The sequence below is a fragment of the Stegodyphus dumicola genome, chromosome X2 (assembly GCF_044657685.1).
Source record: "Stegodyphus dumicola isolate Sdum_Otavi_A_Nest chromosome X2, ASM4465768v1".
Classification (NCBI taxonomy): domain Eukaryota; kingdom Metazoa; phylum Arthropoda; class Arachnida; order Araneae; family Eresidae; genus Stegodyphus; species Stegodyphus dumicola.
Window position 1 is genome coordinate 171,598,787 of NC_140781.1, and position 22,449 is coordinate 171,621,235.

At 30.8% G+C, this 22,449-nt stretch overlaps 1 protein-coding gene across 2 annotated transcripts in view; it reads right to left on the reverse strand.

The window, feature by feature from the left end:
* LOC118184938 (two pore calcium channel protein 1-like) overlaps window positions 1-22,449 on the reverse strand; it is a 125,193-nt gene that overhangs the window by 17,925 nt on the left and 84,819 nt on the right. For both annotated transcript variants that reach the window (XM_085809102.1, XM_035354687.2), the window contains exons 8-11: window positions 18,458-18,659; window positions 11,184-11,328; window positions 10,422-10,586; window positions 7,302-7,369 (exon numbers count right to left, since the gene is read on the reverse strand). In XM_085809102.1, coding sequence (XP_085665228.1) covers window positions 7,302-7,369; window positions 10,422-10,586; window positions 11,184-11,328; window positions 18,458-18,659 — 580 coding nt within the window. The remainder of the gene's footprint in view (window positions 1-7,301; window positions 7,370-10,421; window positions 10,587-11,183; window positions 11,329-18,457; window positions 18,660-22,449) is intronic.

Sequence of the window (22,449 nt, forward strand, 5' to 3'; positions counted from 1 at the left end):
TCCAAGAAGATAAACGGATCATCAAAGAGTATTTATTTTGTGAACCTTTTCGTGATAGATCAACTGCAAACAAATGAAATTTTCAAATTAGCAATTTTACGTCTGAAAATCACATTCCTTGGAATAAGTGTATTCCCGTATGCAGCGACGGGATCGGGCTTTAATAGGAAAATATTCCAAGATTATTTCTCAAATAAAGAAATTTCACACCTGTAACTAAATTTACTCATTGCTCTATTGTGTCTGCCGAAAACATAGTGGCAAAAATATCGTGGACGAAAATGTAGTGGAGAAAACATCGTGTAACAAAAGATCATCGGTGAAAATAAAGCTAAAAGAAAATATAGCAGTTCTAAAACATTGTGGTACAAAATATCGCCGTCGAAAATAAAGTGTTTAAAAAACTTCACAGTTTAAAAACATCGTCGTAAAAAATAAAGTACCTACAAATCATCGCATGCCGATAACATAGCAGACATGCATTTTTTCCGGCTTTAATAATGGTAAAAGGATACTCGCATAATGATTAGTGAGCGCAAGATGGAAAGGAGGATAATTTTTACTTTTATATTTTTATTAACTAATAAATATTTGTTGAAAATGTAAAATGGAAACTTAAGTACAGAAGATTAAAGCAACTTATAACACTTAATAGATTTTTCAACTCACATAGTTAAATAACAAAGGTCATTAATAAATTATTTTTTATAAAGTTTTACTGGTAACTTTTCATGAAATGTATAATCTAAAAAAGAATAGAAAAAGGAAGATAAGTAACTGCATGACTTTATCTATAAAAAAATTGCTAAGTTTATTACGAGATTATTTTCTTCACTTTTGTTAACCTGATACTCTTATAGTGAAAATTATTTCTTGTTCTGTTTTTTAAAAATGTATTAGTTAATAAAAATATGAAAGTAAAAATTATCCTTCTTAGGATCCTGCCCTCACAAATCATTATGGGAATATCCATTTACAATTATTAAAGGTCTGAAAAATGCAAGTCTGCGATGTTATCGCCAAGTGATGATTTGTAGGCACTTTATTTTTTACTACGATATTTCCGACGACGATATCTTGTACCACAATGTTTTAGAACTGCAATGTTTTCTCTTTGCTTTACTTTCTCCCATGATGTTTTGTTCCACAACGTTTTTGCCTTGCATTGTTTTCTCCGTGACGTTTTCATCTGTGATGTTTTCGGTTGTAACCGCTCCATACATCGTGAAGCTTTAGTAGCCAAAACAATTTCTGAAAGCCTGAAAATCGTTTTAAACCAAGCTATGAAAATTGTTAATTTTATTAAAAGCTAAGCCTTAAATTCAAGAAAATTTACAGTTTTATGTCAAGAGATGGACAGTGAACATGAAACGCTTTTGTTACATTCAGAAGTAAGGTGGTTATCCGGTTTTAGATCGTCCTTTTCCAACTTGGGTCAGAAATTCAAATTTTTGCTCTGTGATTCAAAATTTGAATTGCAAAAATGTTTATTTAGTGAATTATGGTTGGAGTAGAATATTTAGCTGATATTTTTGGAAAGTTAAATGAATTAAATTTTAGATTACATGGACAAAGCGTAAATTTGTTTACCATTACAGATAAAATAAATGCAATGATAAAAATACTTGAGCTCATAATCAGAGAATTGGATAATATTTTAAGCTTTTTATCATTATTAGAAAGTTTTTCTAACCGAAAATAATTTGAAAATAAAGGAATTAGCATATGACATTAGAAATCATTGTTTCCATTGATAAATAATTTCAATATGTTTTTTCCCCAGGATTAAGAAAAAGAAAATTGGATTAGAAATCTATTTTGTTCAAATGCACCTGAAATTTTTATCCGGAAGAAAAAGAACAATTGATAGACACTTCCTGTGATCAAACTCTTAACTAAAAATTTAAAAAATAATGCACTTGACTTTGGCTGAACTGAAAAAAAGAATACAAAGTCATTTCAATAAGCCCCTTTATTCACAATACAATAAGCACAGAATAGCCCCTTTTCAAGTTGCAGATGAGGATCTAGCTGGTCCTATTTTTCTTTGAAGAGGGGCGAAGACCTAGATCGCCCTATTCATCTGTGCTGTGTATCATGCAGTGCATTCGGAGTTAATAACTGCATTGACCAAAGAAACTTTTATTCTGTTTATGCAAAGATTTATGGCTAGAATAATCAGAGTTTCGATCATCTACACTGATAATGGAACAAACTTCATGGGCACATCAAAGTCAAACAATAGATTGAAATGCCATTCAAGAAGAAAGTGCACTAAAGAAGACAAAATGGAATTTTAATTCACCAACTGCACTGTGGTTCAGTGGATGATGGGAGCATAAGATACACAGTATGAAAGATCTAACTGAAAAAAATTCTTGGCACATCTAGTCTAAATTACAAGATATGTCAACAGTTTTATGTGATTGCAAGAATACAATCAATAAGAGACTATTAACTTATTTGTCAGAGAATCCAGAAGAACCATTACCATTAACACCGGAACATTTCCTATGTGAAACTCCAAATTCTACTAATTGTGATACTTTGAATTTGACACAAATGATGGAAGTCATTTGAAGAAAAGGTTATGATACTTACAAAGTGTTCCAGATTGTTTTTGACAGAGATTCTGAAAAGAATATTTGTCTGAGCTTGTAAGGAATTTGACCATTATGGCAGGAAATAATATTCAAGTAGGAAATGTGCTTGTGGGATCTGATAGCTCCAAAAGAATTAACTGGCCTTTCTTTAGAATGATGGGACTACTTACAGGATAAAATGGTAAACTGCGACTGACATTAACAAATGTAAAAATTATTAGTCCCCTTCAGTAATTATATCCTTTAGAGATTGCATTATCAGACTTAATCCTTCAGGATAAAGCTGGAAGCTCAATTACACCCTCAAAGAAATGGAGGAGATTTGTCACCCAGTTGTGATGATTCAAAACTGCATTCTTCAGGCTTTACTATATGCAAAGACAGAATTACTTCTGGAATCTGATAGCTCCAAAACAATTAACTGGCCTTTTCCTAGAATGATGAAATTATTTACAGGATGAAATGGTAAACAGCGACTGAAATTGGCAAATGTAGAAACTATTCGTCCCCTTCAGTGATTATATCTCTTAGAGATTGCATCATCAGATTTAACCCTTCAGGAGAAAGCTGGAAGCTCAAGCCCCAGATTACACCCTCAAAGAAATGGAGGAGATTTGTTACCCAGTTATGATGATTCAAAACCGCATCTTTCAGGCTTTATTATTTGCTGTGACAGAATTGTTTCAAGGTCATGAAATAATACATACTCGAAGGGGATGATAGGTAAAGCTACCTAAAAAATTGAATTTATTAGTTACATTTATGAACATTGACTAAAATGTCTATGTTAAATTGCAGTTTTTAAGGAATACATTAGTTTTATCTTGTAATATTTAGATGCACAAAACAAAAGGTGCGAGGATGTTGCATACTGATATTCATTGTTATCGGTTTTAAAATTGGGTTTTTATTTTGATTGAATCCATAACAATGGGTTATAATATACAGAAAATGTTTTGTGAGAAACTTGCATAAGGTTTCTAAGTTAGTAAAAGTGTCTTAGTAGGAAATGAAATATTTAGTTTACAACTATAAGAATGTTCTTTGTTCCTTCTCTTGGGGAGTTATAACACACAACTACCAGTATGAAACTCTAATTCGCACCTATCTTCAACTTTGAAAATCTGCTAAAAGACAATGTTAAGTGTTCAGAATGTTGAAAATTACTCTCAAATTTATATGAAGCTTTTTATTCACATCTATTCCAAATTCAAGTCTTTTACAAAATTTGTCTCCATCAAAAGTTTCACTTGTATAGACGTAAGATCATAAAATATTTGACTCGGAAATTTTTAAAAATATACAGGTAATAGCATATTCTAAATATTGTATTACTTTGGGGGGGGGATACAATGTTTCTCCGGTAGTCTCATCCATCACTAAATGTAACACACTTAATACAGAAACATGACATGTTATGGAAATGGCTCATGACACTTGGATGACAAGACATCTAGCTGATTCAGACTTTTAGCCAATATGTTCATTTAGCTGACACACGCATTCAGCTGATACCGACATTTAGTCAACATGACATTTAGCCAACATGGACATTTAACCAAGAGGACATTTAGCTGACTAGACTTTTAGCCAATAGCATGTTTAGCTGACAGCACATTTAACTGAAAATGAGTACATTTAGGCAAAAATGTGACAATGCTTTAGTAAAATTTGTCCATATTTATCCGACAACTATTTAATCTTTATTAATTACAAATATTCTCATAGTCTCCATAAATTCAACCTTTATTAACTCAAGTTTCTCATCTACTAGAAAAATTCACTGTTTGATTCTTAAAGCTTCATCTTTGATTTTAATTCTTGTAGAATTTCAGCATATCACGTCAAAGTGGTTTGGCATATAAAGGGCAAACTGAAAGAGAATTGAATTTGTCATGAAACATGAACTGCATGTTCAAAAAAGAGAAATAATCAAATTTTTTGCTAATCTCAATTAGACAATCATAATTTTAACAGTGAATTTATAAAAATTATTCATAAAGCTTCCTCATTTTGAAAACCGGATTTCTTTGAACCTTTTTACATTAAAAATATTTTTCTTTAGTTAATGAGACTAATTTTCCAATCTAGCTCTTTTCAACATTTTCAAAATTCTAACAGTTTAGCTGTTTTACATTTCAGTACTCTCTGCCTTGACAAATGACACTAGATTAATTTTTCATCCCTTTCTTGAAATAGACAGACCTATGACTGATCACTCACAAAATTTATTTTAAAATCTGTGCCAACCTAAGGTTGCTTTTCTGTCCAATTTTAAAAAGTACGCTCAGCATAACTTTAAAAAGACAAAAATGTGGCACTTGTAAACCCCGTAGTATACCAGATTAATGGCCTTTTATAGGAAAAATATGGACAAATTTTATTAAAACATTGTGGCATGTTTTTCTAAATATACATGCAGTTAGGTTAACATGCTGTTGGAGTTTGTATTGTTGGCTATGTATCCTGTTGTCTAAACTACCATATTGGCTACATGTTCTGTTGGCTAAATGTATATGTTACCTAAATGTATGTGTCAGTTAAATGTTCATGCTAGCTAATGCTCTGTTCGCAAAGTTTCTGTCAGCTAAGTATCAATGACCAGTGTGAAATAGATAGTTTACAATGTCTCACCCTTTCCCCCCAAAAAAATCCCAGAAATGTCCCCACCGACAACTGGATACTTTGAAATGAGATGCTTCATATTATCACAGCCTTTTTTCAATTATGTCCTCATTAACAGTTCAAATTGTTTCTTTCTCTCCTAACTAGCAAAGATTATTTTTAAAAGGATAATATTAAAAGTTACCCCTATAAGAAAACCTTTGTGTTTTCAAGTAAAATACACTTTTGATTAATTTTAGCAGATTACGATAATACATTACACAACACATATTAAACATATTATTCAGATTTTGAAAATTCTACTTGAAAGATTGCTGGCCACCTAAAGACCAGCTTTAAATATTTAAATTTAAAAAAAACCTTAAATTTTAAAAAGAGTCTACATTAAATAAAAAAGTGCTTTTTAAAAAACATTGGGGTATCTGCCCCAATTAAATTATTTCAATTAAATTATTCACATTCAATTAAATTATTTGAAATCAATGTATTTATATTATTCAAACAAAAATTAATACAATTAATTTAAAAGTTAGCAATATCAGTGTTTGAGAGTCAAACAGAGAAAAAACTAAATTGGTTACAATTAAAAAAGAGTTTGACTTTATAACTTTTGAACTTAAAGAACAACTTCAAGAGCACCATCTTAAATAACATATACATATTATCTTACATACACCATAAAAGAAATTATAAGATTTATAACAAGAAATTAAAACTTCAGTTAATGTATTTTAATAAATTTATGGCTCTCATAGTTCATGATCAGTAATAGAAATTCAAAAATATAAGCTAAAGTCAATAGGTTTCAGATGGAGCCTAAATAAATAAATAACTGAATATTAGCCTGCAGCTAGTTTGGTTAACCCTTTAACTGTCAAGTTATTTTGATGATTTGGGTACACAAATTGTCAAATTTTTTTATTGGAAAAACCAAATGTAGACGAAATAAATATCTCCCGATATATATTCGGGTATGACAATACGATGCACTCAAAAAAAAACATTACCCCGAGAAATACTCGGGCGTGACATTTTCGAACACCAATGCTGTGCCCGAGATAATCTCGGGCATGACAGTTAAAAGGTTAAAAACATATGATTTGCATTCAGGTTTTAAAAAAATTGCTACTATGAAATAACTTAAATCACTAAAACAGTTGAAGAAAACAGAAACAGCTTTTACCAATGTAATTTCATGAAAAGAGAAATCCGCCTTGTTTCTATCAATACTTAACACTAGCAACACTTAAAATAAAATAGAACACTGAAAATGTATTTCTGTTTTGTAAATTTTAATTTCAACTGACGTAGCTACATATATAAAAGTTATCCCCAATGTAAATTTTGTTAGATACCATTTAAGCTAATACAGCTAGTATTAGACTAAGTTATAGATTCCTATATTTTTCTCTATTGCATTTGAAGACTGCCTTTATTCAGATTTCTCTTTTCTGGAAGTGAGAGAAATATTTACCACTTAATGTTTTGGTTCTCTTCACAAGGATGCTTATGTTTTCCCCATTTAGCTTATTACTCTTCATAAATAATTTGTTTTGAAAGAACAGATTATAATCACAACAAAATTTGCTTCTAATATACTGCAATTATCAGGAGTCATTCAGAAAGGAATTAAAATTTTTTTGCCTTGTAAGATTTTGGCATGCATAAAATGCTTATTGTTAAAATTAAAACAATCCATAATTTCAAATAGAATGATTTAAAAAAAGGTAGAAGTTAGTTAATTAAAACTACTGAAATTATATATTGATGAATTTCTGCTATTGAGAAATGAATCCAGGATAACATAAAATGTTTCACAGTTTTAATTACTTGGCAACTACTGAAATAATAAAAATTATAGGTAAATACTTATAACACTGGGTAAAGAAAAATTTAGTTCAACAGACATATGATACAGCCATAATTAATAAAATTTTAAGTGGATATAGATACAAGAAACGAATGAAAAATAAATTTCAGTCATAATATATTGCGTAAAATTATTTGTATACTTAAGTCAAAGCACAGGTAAAAATATCTGATGTTTGCAGCATGTGCCTGGAAAAAACATACCATCTGAATCCATGAATGTCTCAATAATAGTTCCAACAATAGCCCCTCCTATCACTATGAAGTCGAAGCTTAAAAAGGAAAAGTTAAATATTAAATAAACAGCTGCATTCATAAATATAAGGCACTTAGAATAAAAAAAAAATAATTTATTGTTTTTAAGTGATAATATCACTCAAACACTGCTTAACTCTTAAAAGAAAGCATTTTTCATTTATAATTAGTTGATCAGAATTTGAGCTAGGCTGCTTCAAAGCAAAATTAGTAACTGCTGTTCTGCTTTCAAACACTGGTTATAGTATTCTGAAATCAATAACCGGGTTCTGCGACACTGTGCACTTACCCCTTTTAAAACTTAAGCCCTGATATTAGTATAACTACAGTTTAGCTTGCTCTTACGAATATATAATAAAGATATTTACATTCCTGAGATGCATACTGCATTGGTCTAACATTAACAAGGTTGATAAGAAAATCTCTAAATAACTGAGAGCAGAGCTTGCAACACCAGGAAATCTAATATCTACCTACAGTAAAGCATCCATTCCTATACAGAGAGATTAAATGCAGCACCCCTGCCTGCAGAATTCAGAATTTATCAATTGTGTATGAGCGAGTCGCTAACCAATGAAATCTCAGACATGCTCAAGGGATGACATATCAGGGGAATAAGCATGTAGCGTCTGGAGAATAAGCATTAATTGCATGTAGTAAACTAAAACTTTTTATGAGATTCTTAATTTGTCTGCTAATTATACTAAACTTATTCGTGTTGTAAGTTTCATTTTCTGGTTTATCCATAATTACAAGATTCCCAAAGTAAGGAGGTATGGAGTACCATCTTTACAAGAGATAAAAACAGCTGAGGTGTGGATTTTATTAGAGGCCCAAAAAAGTGAGTTTGGAAAAGAAATAAATCAGCTAAGAAGGCGTAAGCATGTTCATCCGTCAATCTCTTTCACGATAACATGGGACTAATTAGAGTGGGCTGTAATACGATTGTTCCATTTGGACTACCTGCTAATAACAAAACACCCTGTTGTTTTACCAGGTAAGCACAATTCAACAATTAATGGCTGAGTTGCCCAAAAAGAACGTTACACCATCATACCCATTTAACACCACTGGTGTTGATTTCTGCGGCCCATTTGCTATAAAGTTTAAGAATCAATGTATGGGAATTTTGAACAAAATGAATGTCATAGTATGCATATGTATGAGTAGAAAAGCCACACTTTGTAACAGACCAAACTAGCCAATATTTTATTTGTAAGCTTAAACGTTTTTTTCTCTAGAAGGGGAAAATATTCTACAATAATGAGTGATAATTCTAAAACTTTTATGGGAACTAATACAGAAATAAAAAAATTGCAAAAATTGGTTGCCTGTCCAAATGAGAATTTAGCAAATTTTATATACCACTAAAGATATGGAGTGTAATTCATTTCTCCCAGGTCACCAAATTTCAGCAGAATTTCGAAAACCAAGGTTAAATTATTAAAGAGTCATTTGAAAAGAGTTGCTGGTAATCAGCGCTAAACTTTAGAAGAATTCTTAACTATTTTAACAGAAATTGAAGGAGTACTGAACTCAAGACCTCTCACTCCGATTTCAGCTGATTACAACAATTTTGAAACTTTGACTCCAGGTCACTTTTTAGTTGGCAGACCACTCACAACTCTTTCTGAGGCAGATTTATCCAACATGAATGAAAACAGACTTCCTAAATGGCAAATAATTACTAAGTACACTCAGAAAATTTGGAAATTATGGAAACGTGATAATCTTAATAATTTACAAGAATGTCACAAGTGGAAATTTTTAAAAGAAGACATTTAGTTGGGAACTGTTGTATAAATAAAAGATGAAAATTGACCTTCAACCAAATGGTTAGTGGGGAGAATAGCTGAGGTTTTTCATGATAGGAGTAACAAGGCAAGAGCAGTAACTGTAATATTGTTTCTCAAATTTTCTTAAAACAAAATGTTCGAGATATTTTTCTACTTCCAGTAGAATGATTTTGTATATCTCTACTATAAACACTTATTTATTGCTAAAATTTGAGTAAATGTTAACAGATAATCACTGAAAATCTTTACTGAAATGATCTAAATATATATTCTTCAGTATTATAATTTGTTCTTGTTAGTATTTTATTGTAGTGTCTTTATATTTAGTCCTTTGTAATAATAGTTTTGAAACTGTTAATTTCAAAGACAGGAGTACCATGAAGTAGCAGACAAAAATACTGTCACCAGTCTGTCTCAGAGAGAGGAGAATGTTTAGGAGCGGCACATGCAAGTTAATTGTAAGCGACGCTGTTCATCTGTGAAAAACTGTTCTTTTTTTTGTTTAATTTCTGTAACATATCTTTTTAATTTTATTATAGTATTTGTATTAAATATGTGGCAACAATTTGATAATTCATCAGATAATGTATTTTACTGTGCATTCTTTTTCTGTAATGGTAAAATTGAGATGTTAGATTTTTGAGAGTAACATATGAGTGTTGCTATGGTAAATAAACAGTAAATTTCAAAGAGTGATTGCATTTATTCTAATAATTCGTTCATGTGTATATCTATCGACACAGCGAATTCAATCACTTACAGACAAACAGATTTCCCCCCTTTATCCTGTATAAAGATATATACATTGGACTCTGTGTACAATCATACCAGAGATATAAAAATGGATAATGAGCATCTATTTCAGACTCCACCCAACACACACACACACACAAACAAAAAAAAAAAAAACAAAAAAAAAAAAAAAAAAAAGTAGGAAGCTTAAAATGCTGGAACACTTCTAAGATTTAATTTGGTATAATATCTCAACAATGTTCTTGGATTTTGATTGAATTCGGTCATTTAATATGCCAAAGCATTTAGTGCCACCTGATGCGCAAGACCACTGTAATGGACCACGTTTTTTTGGAGCACAGAAGAGAATAAACTCTCTCTCTCTCAAATGTGTGTATGTCAAATGCATGCATGCAGACACACACACACAAGAGAGACAGAGTCTTACAGTTTCACAATTAACAAAAGAGCTAATATAGTTACTTTGAATACATGGCCTTAAAATTCAACTATAAAAATTGTTAAAGATAGATTCACTTACATATTCCAAAATCTTCTGAAGAAATACAGCAGACCAAATGTATACATCTTCATTAAAATTTCTGCAGTAAAGAGCACCAAAAAGGCCCATTCAGCATCACCAATATCAAGGGCAATTAAAAAAGCATTCAGAAGTATCATAAGGTCAAAGAAATAACGGAAGTACCTAACACATAAAAAATTGAAATTAGTATACCTAGAACTAAAATTATTTAAGCCAGTTTAGTGTACTTCCTCAAAACAACATTACATAACTTACATGATTAAAATATCTGATTAGATTTAGCATTTGTTTAAGACATATTATTTAAAAGTAAACTGCCTTAAGAGAGAGGCATCTTAAGAAAGGAGAAGGGAGATGCTCCTTGAAAAGGGAAGGGGAAAAAAAGAGAATGGTCTAAAATTGTTTCTCAGACAGAAAGGAAAAGAAACTTTTGATCCATTTTGATTTTCTCTTTCTTCCTTCCCCTCCCTTCAGATTTTAGGGAAGACAGGCTCATAGTACATCACATGTAAGGGACATAAAAATACTCAAGCAGCTTACTGATTCAAACTAACAGTTAAATTATCAGTTTTTAATGGCTTTAATCATTTTATGAGGAAATCAGATTTATTAATGACATTCAAGAAATTTACTTGCAGGAACATATTTTACATTAGCTTTCAACTAAATACAAAATTCTGATTTGATTGTGCAATTCCAGATATTTTACTTAGAGTAAAATTACAATGTTATGCTTGATTAATGACATTACATACATACTTATGAGCAACAGCTTTCCGAAACATTTTTGATGGTTTACTTTGATAACAATCTGGCAGTAAACGATCAAATACACTCCGTCTATCTTTAATTTCTGATACAGTGACATTTAGTAAATCAGCAAGCTGTAAGAAGTCAGCTTTTCCTGAAATAGAAAAAGAGTTCAGAAATTAAAATAAAACAGTACAGAATTACTATAGTATTATAACCAAGACTCATTCACAGATACAGATATATGAACCTAATTTAGTGGCAACAGAGAATTAAGAAAAGAAATTAAGTTAAAATATACTAACTTGTGAAAAACAATAATATATGGGGCTTAGCATAATGAGTCTCACAATTCGTAACATTACTGGACAAGCATTTAAAATAAATGTTATGCATGTAATTTTAATCTTAACCATTAGAAGCTCTAATTATACCCACATATATAACATATACTACTACTTTCATTTCTTATGTTTTTCTGCATGTATATTACTGTTGATGTGTGCTCGCATATTTTTAGACTTGGTAATATTTTACTGAGTAAATAACTTTTTTTATCCTTACACATCTAATTTTTTACTTACTTCAACTATGCAAGTTTAACAACATACGTAACACTGAAACTGCTAATAATTGTACTGCTTTCAGCTGTGAAAGTTAGTTTGAATTCTATTTCTCTTAATACTAAATCTACCAATGAGGAAACTGCACATTTCAACTAAATGTGGAAAATTGGCCATTTTCCCCCTTGAATACTAACATTCTGACAGGACTACAATAAGTAAATTTTTTCCCCAATTTCCTCTAAAATCACATGATATAAAGCTTGTCCCATTAAATCTTGACTCCTTACTTATAAAGAACAATATTCTTATTGAATGGCAACAGTATTGTGATAACTGTATTGATGAGCTGTATATTATTCTTACACTGCTTACTAACAGACCTTTCTACTTTTCAATCTGTGTGGTGCATGTTCAATCCAAAATGCAGAAATAATAGTTTTTTTATCTATTAATGTTTGTATATGTTTTCTGTAAATAAGTTAAAATTATTATGTGTAGTATTTCATCTCATACATTAAGAAATAATAATGTATTTTTTAATATTTTTTTTAAATTAAAGTTCATAATATCCCACTGCGTTTCAAACGGACAGAATTAAATCAAACTTATCCTTCTGTCACAGTCTGGGTTTGCAGCTGTTCCATTAAATTCAAAACAAACAATGTCAAATGGAAGTTTTATTTTGACACTAAATTGTTCTTTCTACAAGATAATTACAGTTTATTACACATATAACCAGTCCTCAGAAAAAATTCTCCAGCACTTATACGTTATGATTCAAAACTGTATAAATTTGCTTACTGGTTACTGCACAGCTGTAGCTACGGTTTTAGTACACTGGCAAAACTGAAGATTTCATGCCCCCTTTGGTTTGCCACAAATGGTAAACATTCAATCTAAAAATTTTTAACATCAATTTGGTGCCCCCTGGATGCTGCCATCGGAGACAGATGTCTCTCTTTGCTCCTCCCACCTATGAAGAAGTCTCAGTGGAGAAGAAAAAAATGTGTTAAATCTTAATGAGTGTTCAGTTGGAAAATATAAACTAATATTATAGTCATTTCTCAAAGTACATTTGTGCAGTGATAGGTTGGTTTTGATGTTACAATTCAAGAATAGTCTAATTACAAAAGATCAACATCTATAATTTATAGCGACGATGAAAATAATTTTGCAAGAGCAGCAGCTAGTATTTAAACCAGGGGTCGCCAAACTTTTTTGATCATCGCCCCCTATATAATTTTTCGAAATCTCCATAGACCCCCACAAAGGTAATTTTCAGGTAATTAAAATAAAACTATATATTAGTCTAAATATTTAATAAATCAGAAATAGTAAGTAAAGTAGCTACAGATTTTTTACTTTTTAATGAGTGTGCCTGGTGTTTCTTGGCAAGGTTCGCTATATTGGGTTCGAAATTAGTCAATTTTAACCGTAAATCCCCTCGAAGCTCCACATTTGATTTATTTCTGTTTTTAGTTAAAATTGAATTAACGTGACTGAAACCGGCTTCAACCATATACGAACTTGGAAACGCCAGCATAAATGGCTGAGCCATTTCTAAAGTTTCACATATTTTTGCTTTATATTTATATTAGTCCAAAATTTATGTATTGCCAATTTTTTAATAAGCATTTTTGCTTCAAGATCGGACAATAGTTCAGCAAGCTCATCTTGTATGTTGATGTCAACGTTATCAATTTGCGCCGAAAATGGCGCAATAATCCAATCAGGGATGTCGATGTTTTCCAAATCAACAAAGCGCAGTTTAAAATCGTCGCTTAATTTTTGAAGATGATTTGTATATATTTCCAAGTCTTCTTTTATTTTTAATTGTTGCAGATTTGAAAAATACTTATAATCCTTATGTAGCAATGAAGATCTAAATAAATTTAATTTTACTTGGAAGCCTAACAGTATTGTCTGAGCTTGGATAATTGTTACATCTTTTCCTTGCAGTTTTGTTTGAATGTCATTAAATTTTCCAAATAAGTCTGCTAAATAAAAAATATGGTTCTTATTGTTTTGGAGTACATTGCTTAGAACAGGATTTATTTCGTTCAGAAATTCTGTCGTGGAGTCAAATAAATTGACGAGCCGTTGCAAGCATACACCTCTAGACAACCATCTAACCTCAGTGTGCAGAAGTAATTGGTTAAATAACACATTGTTTTCCTCACAAAGTTTGGCAAATAATCTTGATTTAAGAGGTTGAGCTTTAATTTGATTAATAGATTTAATACAAAACTGTAAAGCTTCATGTAACTCTGAACTCAGATATTTTGCTACTAAGTTGTGTCTATGCAACACACAATGAATACAGTCAAAAGTCGTTAATCCGGACTCGTCGGGACTTCGGCGATTCCGGATTATAGATCATCAGTTTAAATCTGGTAAGATGGCATGCAGAAATTATAAAATTAAAAATATGAAACCGTAATTTTAGAATAAAGAACAATTATGATCTAAAGGGTATCAAAATTTACAAAAAAAAAAAAACAAAAAAAAAAAAAAAAAAAAAAAACTTAATATTTATTTGTTTACATTATTAAACATTTCTTTCAATGTAAGTTGTTTAAGTTGCTTTGTTTTATGTGATAATACTTTCTCTTTAATTCTATAAACAGACATAATTTCTTGTTCAGTTACAAAGTTCCGCTGTTCAAGTCCTGTAATTGCTGTGTTGAGAATACCAACTAATTTGTCAATCGAAATTATTTTGTTTTCAATAACCTCTGTGTCACTTTCTTCACTATCGGAAGCGAATTATAATGATGAGGAATTTGATTTAAATCATATCAAAGACGGAGTACATTGAGATGAAATACTACATTGAGTAAGGAATTATAAGCTGAATAAAATAAAAACATCTGCCCTGAAGATAAGGATAGTGCTGACAGATCAACTTCCAATTCATTGCGTGCCGCGGTAGTAAAAAACACTTAGACTGGCCACTAGCGAAAGTGATAGAGCTTATCCAGGGCTAGAACTAAGAGTAAAAAATTTCAGAAGTCAGAAAGAAAAATAACTTTTAGCTATTATTTTTGGATGTTCTAGATTTCATGAGCATATGTATGGCAAACATATCATGGTTGAAACTGATCATTGAGCATTAAAAAGCATAACTAAAAAACCTTTGTAAGGCACCTCAGCAATTAAAAAAAAATGTTAAACATACAAAAGTATGATCTAGATTTGAGATTCCAAACTCTTTTCTTGCATCAACTCCTTTTAAAAGAAAGATTTTTTTTTTCATGGTCCCTTTATATTTTTCTCTATGATATATAACATATTCATAATACAAATAAGTGCACATAAATGACTTAAAGATAACAAGCGGATTAAGAATGTGAATGAAAGTTTTGAAGCAAAAAATAGCTTATTAGATATATCTCTTATTACTATTTTTAATTTTACATATATTAAACAAATTTTCAGAAACAAAATCACAGCTTCTAATTGCACAAAACTTCAATTTTACTTAATAATAGCAGACATTTTAAGTAGAGGACGTATGAATACAACAGAAAAAGATAATAATGACTCAAACATTTATACTCTAATTCCAACCTCTAATTACAAAATTGAAGAATTGAGGGAAAAAAGAAAGATTAAACGTTATGTTCAAGGATAAACTACTGAACTTCATGAACTCAAAAATAGTGGACACAAAGTGGAAGGGTCAAAAAAGAAGTGGAAGGGTGCTTAAATAGCCGGCCAGATACTTGCAGATTATCTTTTAAATGCTTAAAAAAGGAAGACATAACATTTAGAATGTAATAACTTATGAATGGCAACTAATTAAACGCATGCAGAAAACTTAGCAGTTCTGTATCATGCTTTAAAACTATGCATACTGTCGCATGCATGCAGATTTGTAATGGATTGAATGCACACAGAACTGATGATAATTTGATAAATTTTACCAAATAAAATACTTCCCAGTTCTGGAACTTTCCACAAAAATAGTTGTACAATCCTTCACAGTATCAGAGAGTACAATCAGAAGTTACACTTCAAACTATTAAGAATGTTTAAACACAATGCAATCCAAAGCGGATCTAAAGAGCGATGCTAACCCAATTAGTACTCTGAACTCATACTAAACTAACAACCAAGAAACTCATGCTCTCCCTGATATTATATAATTCTCTCCCAGGGCGCTGAGAGGTTTTTACTATTTTCTGCTTCTTGAAATTACTGGATGGCATATGAAATCGATTACAGTTATTCAATTACAATAACTATTACGGTGATACAGGAACCGAACCAAAATGTCGCAGGTTTGGTGACTTTCACTGATTTATCGCCAAATTTGTCGATAAAAATTAGTAGCTAAAACCATCGCCACCTTGGCAATATCTCGCGAATTTAGGAAGATAGCCATTTACTCAATGTTAAATAGATTTGCACTTGCCTTAGTATTCTTATTTTGCCGACAGAACATTGTACCTTCAGATTTTTCATGTTACATTATACAGAAAAAAATGCTATTTCACACATAATTTAACCAAAATTATTTATCTATGTACAAAATTCGTAACAATATAAACAAATAAATTTAGATATTTTAAAGTGCATTTTTATTTTACAACTTATATCTATTAATTTAGCGACTGAATATTATGACTTGCAGGCTGGCTAGGATTCAATAGTTAAAATAAGAGAGATTTGTAGATGTAAGAACTGAATTTATCCATATATTCATCTAAATTGGCTTCCATAAATTCCAGAAAGGAAAAATCCATGCAATTTTAAGCATGGAATTCAGAAATACATGAAGCAATGCACATTGTGTAAAATGATCTATTGAATTAATCTGAATGCATTTAAAAGTAATTTACCACTCCCTGAAATACTAAAGAACTTGGACAGAATTTACAGCAGGGACGGTTTATGAAGTTATCTCATACATGTTCCTGTAAACCATATTGAATATCATTATAAATTGAGCTTGGATATGAAAAGTGAAGACAAAGTTCAGCTATTTGATTTTGATATGTCTTACCATTTATATAGGAAATGAAAGTTCCATGTGAAAGTTTCGGATACAGTACACAGAGTATCCATAAAAAGTAAGTGCACACTTACTTTTTATGGATAAATCCTTTATGGATATATCCTTTAACTATTTTCCCTAGGTCGGAAGTTACCGTGCCTCTCTAAATAAAGCAGAGAATTTTATGAGTCTTGTTTCAGCACTGGGAAGTGTTCAATATTTTTTAAAATATAAAAGTAAAGTTTTTATGTACTTCCCGTACGGTGAAAAAATTAATTTGCTGACTTTAGAGAATTACTTACTTATTTAACTAACTTAGTCTCTACTGATATTGTCAGACAACTTATTACCCCATCTATTAAAGCAAATTATAAAGCCAGAAGAAGGTTAAAACAAACCTTTTTGTTTAAAACTTAAATGTTAACAAATGCACAGCTTGTGCTTACAGAATCATCTTTGAAGCTTGCAGTATTCAGCTAAAACAAAATGAACTTAAATTTAAAGTAATTTAATTCTGGAAATTATAAACACCTAAATCCTATAAAACCATTGTCTTAACCTAATTTGTGGGAGTAACTCGGCTAGTAAAAGGCTACACAGAAGTCTAAAACAATTTTTTTACAGCTGGCTATGCAAAAAGCATAATGGTCAGCATCACTGCCACAGCTTTCTTTCTACCTTTCAAGAATTCTGTTCTGATACACACGTAAGTTAATTTGCAACCTAGTAAGGGATGATGAAAGTAGAAGCAATAGTATTGGTAAAATGATAAACTAGCAGGTTAATTAATATAAACCTTTGACCACCTTTCAATTTTCAGCTAAAACGAAATGTTCCTTTACATTTTCCTTAAATAATTAAGTTTTCCCCCAAACAGTTTTCCTACGCAGATGAAAACTACTTTTTAAACCAAGTGTTTTGTTGAGCCACTCAAACAAAGGAAATGAATGAAAACGCATTAGGTAAAACAGCACTAGCACTTTGCCCCTAGATATTATTAACTGCTTGTATCTCATTGAGTTTTGCACGCAAAAACAGCAAATTTTTTATATTTAACTTTTTTACAACACAACGAATATTTACAATCAAGGTTTTTGTTCTGCAGTGGTTATATAAAAAGTTAAAGTTTGGTAATTTTCATCAGGTTTTAAATTTGTTACTGCATTCATCAGATTTTATGTGACAAATATATCTAAAGCATAGAATAGAAATAGCAATACGAAAACAAAATTTTATATTTTAAACAATCAGCTTGATGAAATGCATAAAAAACTTTAATATAATCCTGGGATTCCTAGGAATCAGTTTAGTTATTAGATTATCCATGCAAACTTATACACTACACTTTTGAAAACTTATTTAAGGTACTAAACACTTGTTAGCATAAAAATTTTAATACTTCTAAAGTACACTGAATCTTGTTATATGAATGTTAAAATATAAAAAGGGAGAAACACTCAAAAGAGCTACAATACAATTCAGCGTACTTAAGTGAATTAATGATAAGTCGATATTTTCATGAAATCTACGCTGATAAAATTAAGATAAAATGCAATCTCTCTCTGTGGCAAATGAAATCAAATAGCTAAACCAAAAAAAACAGTAAAAAAAATTAACTGTTTTTCTATTTTTCACAACTTAAATGAATATTTCACCTTCTGTTACAAAATTATTAATTAAAAATCATAATGGTATAATAAGATATAATATTCAATCACCTATAGTGTTATCTCCATCACTGTCCAAAACATACCACAATATATTAACCATCATAGGACTCCGAACAGGAGGGATCATCTTGAGTAATACATTAAATCTTTTAAAATCCAGAATAAATTTGCCATCTATTTTAACTTTCAGCAGATCAAATGCTCTAGAAAGACTTTGCCTTTTCATGTAGACTAGTTTGCGCACTTCATTCTACAGCAAAACAAAATGCAATCAGCAACCACCATATGCAACTAATAACAATGCTGCAAATAATGAACAACAAAAAGCATGAAATTTTTTCTAGGAAAACAAAACACTGATGCAAATTACACATGCATTTTAATGAAGAAAGCATGCTGAAAAACAATGAATTAAAATCTATGCACACATTACTGCAGCAAACGAATACAAAAAATGCTAAAAAATAAAACAGACAGAAACATGCACTAAAATCCATAACACTAAAAACATCTCACCTAGTTAAAACCGGATCTGTATCTATCAAATAGTACATCCTATAAAAAAACACTTGCATTGTCAGAAGTATTAACACTAATGACAAGTAATGTACATAAAAGTGTAGGTCTAATTTTGAAACCTCTGAAAAGACGTAACATAGAACATATGAAATCATATAATGAACAATAAACTGCAAATAAACCTGATTTTTGTAACAAATAGAGTAACTTAAATATAAAAATTTTCTTATAACCTGAACGAATACTGGTTAACAGTTATCTTTAAGATTAAAACTGTATAAAATCTTAGATGACAAAAATTATAAAAAAATAATAATTGATTTACAGAAAGTATAGGATTGTTAAACTTAAAATCAGCCAGATCCTGTCTCTAGTACTTCTCAGCTTCTGAGTCAAACTGCAGTTTGAGAGGGAGCCTTAACCCTTTGCGGCACAGTGTGTCCGGTCTGGACACACCTAAAAATTTCTTTCTCTACGCACAGAAAAAGTGAATGAAAAAGGATTTATAGGTTACTCTGAACCTTCTTTATTTCTTTCAGCTCAACACAAACCAGTCCATATATTTTAGCCATGTTTAGTTTTTTAAGACCCTCATTTTTCAAAAAAATCTTCCAGATTTGTTTCAGGGTATAAAAGGAATTATTTGAAAAGAAATTTCTATGTTATTTTTTGGCTGTATGCTAATCTCCTTATTCTATATTAGTTTTAAATTTTGTCCTTGACATCTTGCTTAAAATCAAACGGCGAACCCTAGGTGTGCCCAGATCGGGCTCACCAATAACGTAGGACAACTGAGAGTCTGTATTCTTTGTTTCTCCGCATCTCATCAGTCAGTTCATTGACAACAATGCTCGTTTCAGCATTCTTTTCGAAGCTCTATTCAATCAGTGTGCCACTTTGGGCACACCCACAGAATTAAAACGATAAGTGCTATCTTCACAAAATTTTACTTGTGTTCTTCTCTAGGCCTAATTGGACTGCCTACCTTTTATTTTTTTTATCGAAACTCCGACGTTAAAAGGTAGCGTGCCGAAAAGGGTTAAACAAGATAAGGCTGGGTATTTTAAGTTATTATTTAACAATTTGTTATTAACTTATTACTTTATATTTCTTCACTTTAATTATATATTATTTTATTTACTTTTATTAATTAGCTTTGCTGCCACCTTCTTCAGGGATATGCCACTTCTAACATAAAAAATTAACCCTTGGTTACTGTAAGAAAGTTAAACTTTCATAAATAATCAAATGTGCTTTATCAAGATTTTATGTGGAATTATGTATTTTCAAACTTCTCTTCATTATAACATTCCCATTCAGGAGTTTAGAGTGTTGCATGATATGGCCAAAGGTACTGAGCTTCCAGCTGAATAGATATAAAACTTCTGGCACATTCCATAAGATACCAAACTGCATTATCAACACTGCAAAATAACTAAATATGATATTTCTGGTTTGCTGATTCTGGTTTTGTGCAGAAACAGTGTACTTAAAATTGGCTACATTACAGCTTGACCCAACATATCCAAGAAAGATATAAAAAATATTTACTTCCTAATTCATGTAATAAGAATTAATAGCAAATTTCAATAGTTCATGTATCATTTTATTTTGATGACCTTTATGAGATCTATAGATTCTTCAAGAATTTTACAAAAACAGTTAAGACATTCCATGCATTTGTTGCTAACAGATATAAAATACAAATATGTAATTTAAATAAAACTTGTAATCTTATTTTTCAAGGTCACACTTTTATTCCAGTAGAGTTTTCTCTTTATCCTAAATTCTCCCTAGCCCTTCTTAAAATTTTTTCATATAATGTTCTGTATCAGTTGTGCATTACTTTCACAAATGCTACAGCTGATATATGTTGAAAACACAGCAACTGCAAACATCTATTAAAATAGGCTACAAATACGGCTATTTCTTAATTAAATGAAGATTTTAAAAACAGCACTTTTTGGTGAGATGGTAAAGCACTGGCATTTAGAAATTCCTCATTTTCATCATGAAGTGGTCATTAGATATCTTTCATCTCTTAGAAGATTTGATGGCATGAGTCCCAGGCTGGCCACCAACATCCCTAGCTCATATATACACAAGCCTAAATGATCTTAAAAACGACATTGCTACTACCAAAAAGACAGTAACAAAGGATAGACTGAAAGATGAATAGCAAGTAATTACCATGTTGATGATCTTCTTGGAACTAAAGGTAGTCATACTTGTAAGTAAATCTTGGTCAGTGCTCCTTCTATTTAATTTATTACTTATTAATATATTTGTTAATTTTGAAAACAAAGCCATTTGAAATCGATTCAGTTACTTGGAATAACCTGGTGCATTATATAATAAATTATTCATTTCCCAGTAAGACGACATATTACAGGGAAAATAATACACAAAAAATTATAAGAAAAACAATTTTCAAGTACAAAAATTTCAATTTAAAATTCCACTAGCAGTACATTCATTAACAATCACAGTCTTATATAATACTTATTTTTATTAGGGCAAATTATATGAAAAATTTTAAAATATTTAAACATTCAAAATTTCTCTAACAATTAACAAATTAACAGATTAAAAAAGTTCTGATGAATACACATGTGCAATAATATTGTAGTATGCTTCTAACACTCAACTGTATTTTGTTTTGAAAGCAATCACCTTTTAATCAAAATACACTGGTTTCAAAATGTTAAGCAACAAACGGAAAAATAATGATAACTCAAAAAGTATGCAAGCAAAGTGGACGAAATTTGGTTCAAATATTTATTATGCCTTTCATAACTTAAAAACACAAGAAAATGCTACATACAATATTTACATTTTAGAATACCAACAGGAATATAAAATCTCCTAAATATAGACAAAAAAATTAAATAAAAAAACTTTCAATAGTGACTATAATCACAAACAGCAATACAGGCCTAGCAGAGATATCTCACGCTGTTTATGATGTTCTCAATAAATTGAATGGTAGCATTGCCCATTGATCAAGTAAAGTAATTCTAATCCCATTTAGGGTTTAGAGAGGAGGTTGAAAGCCCCCGATAGCATTCCACACATGATCAATGGGATTACGGTCAGGAAAGCATGCTGGCTTTCCATTTGGACTACAGAGTCTACAAGAATTTGGAGCATAAGGAGAGCAGTGTGACAGAGGATATTATCTGCTTGTAAAATGAAGGTATCGCCAATTGCAGCAGCATACGGATGAAAATACGATCCAGTATGTCATTTCTATACCTCAAAACATTCATAGTTCCGTACAGCAACACATCCAAGTCTGCATGCCAACTTAAAGATGTTCCTCTCCATACAAGAACACTACCTCCTGCATAAGTATCCCTTTCCCATATGTTAGGTGGAAGATATCAAGTGTTTGTTTTTCTTCATATGTAAACATGCCAAGAATCACTCTGTAAAGCAAAGCCGGACTAATTAGTGAACAGAATAGACTTACAGTGATATGCAGTCCAATTTACATAATTTCATCCCCAATTCATATGTTC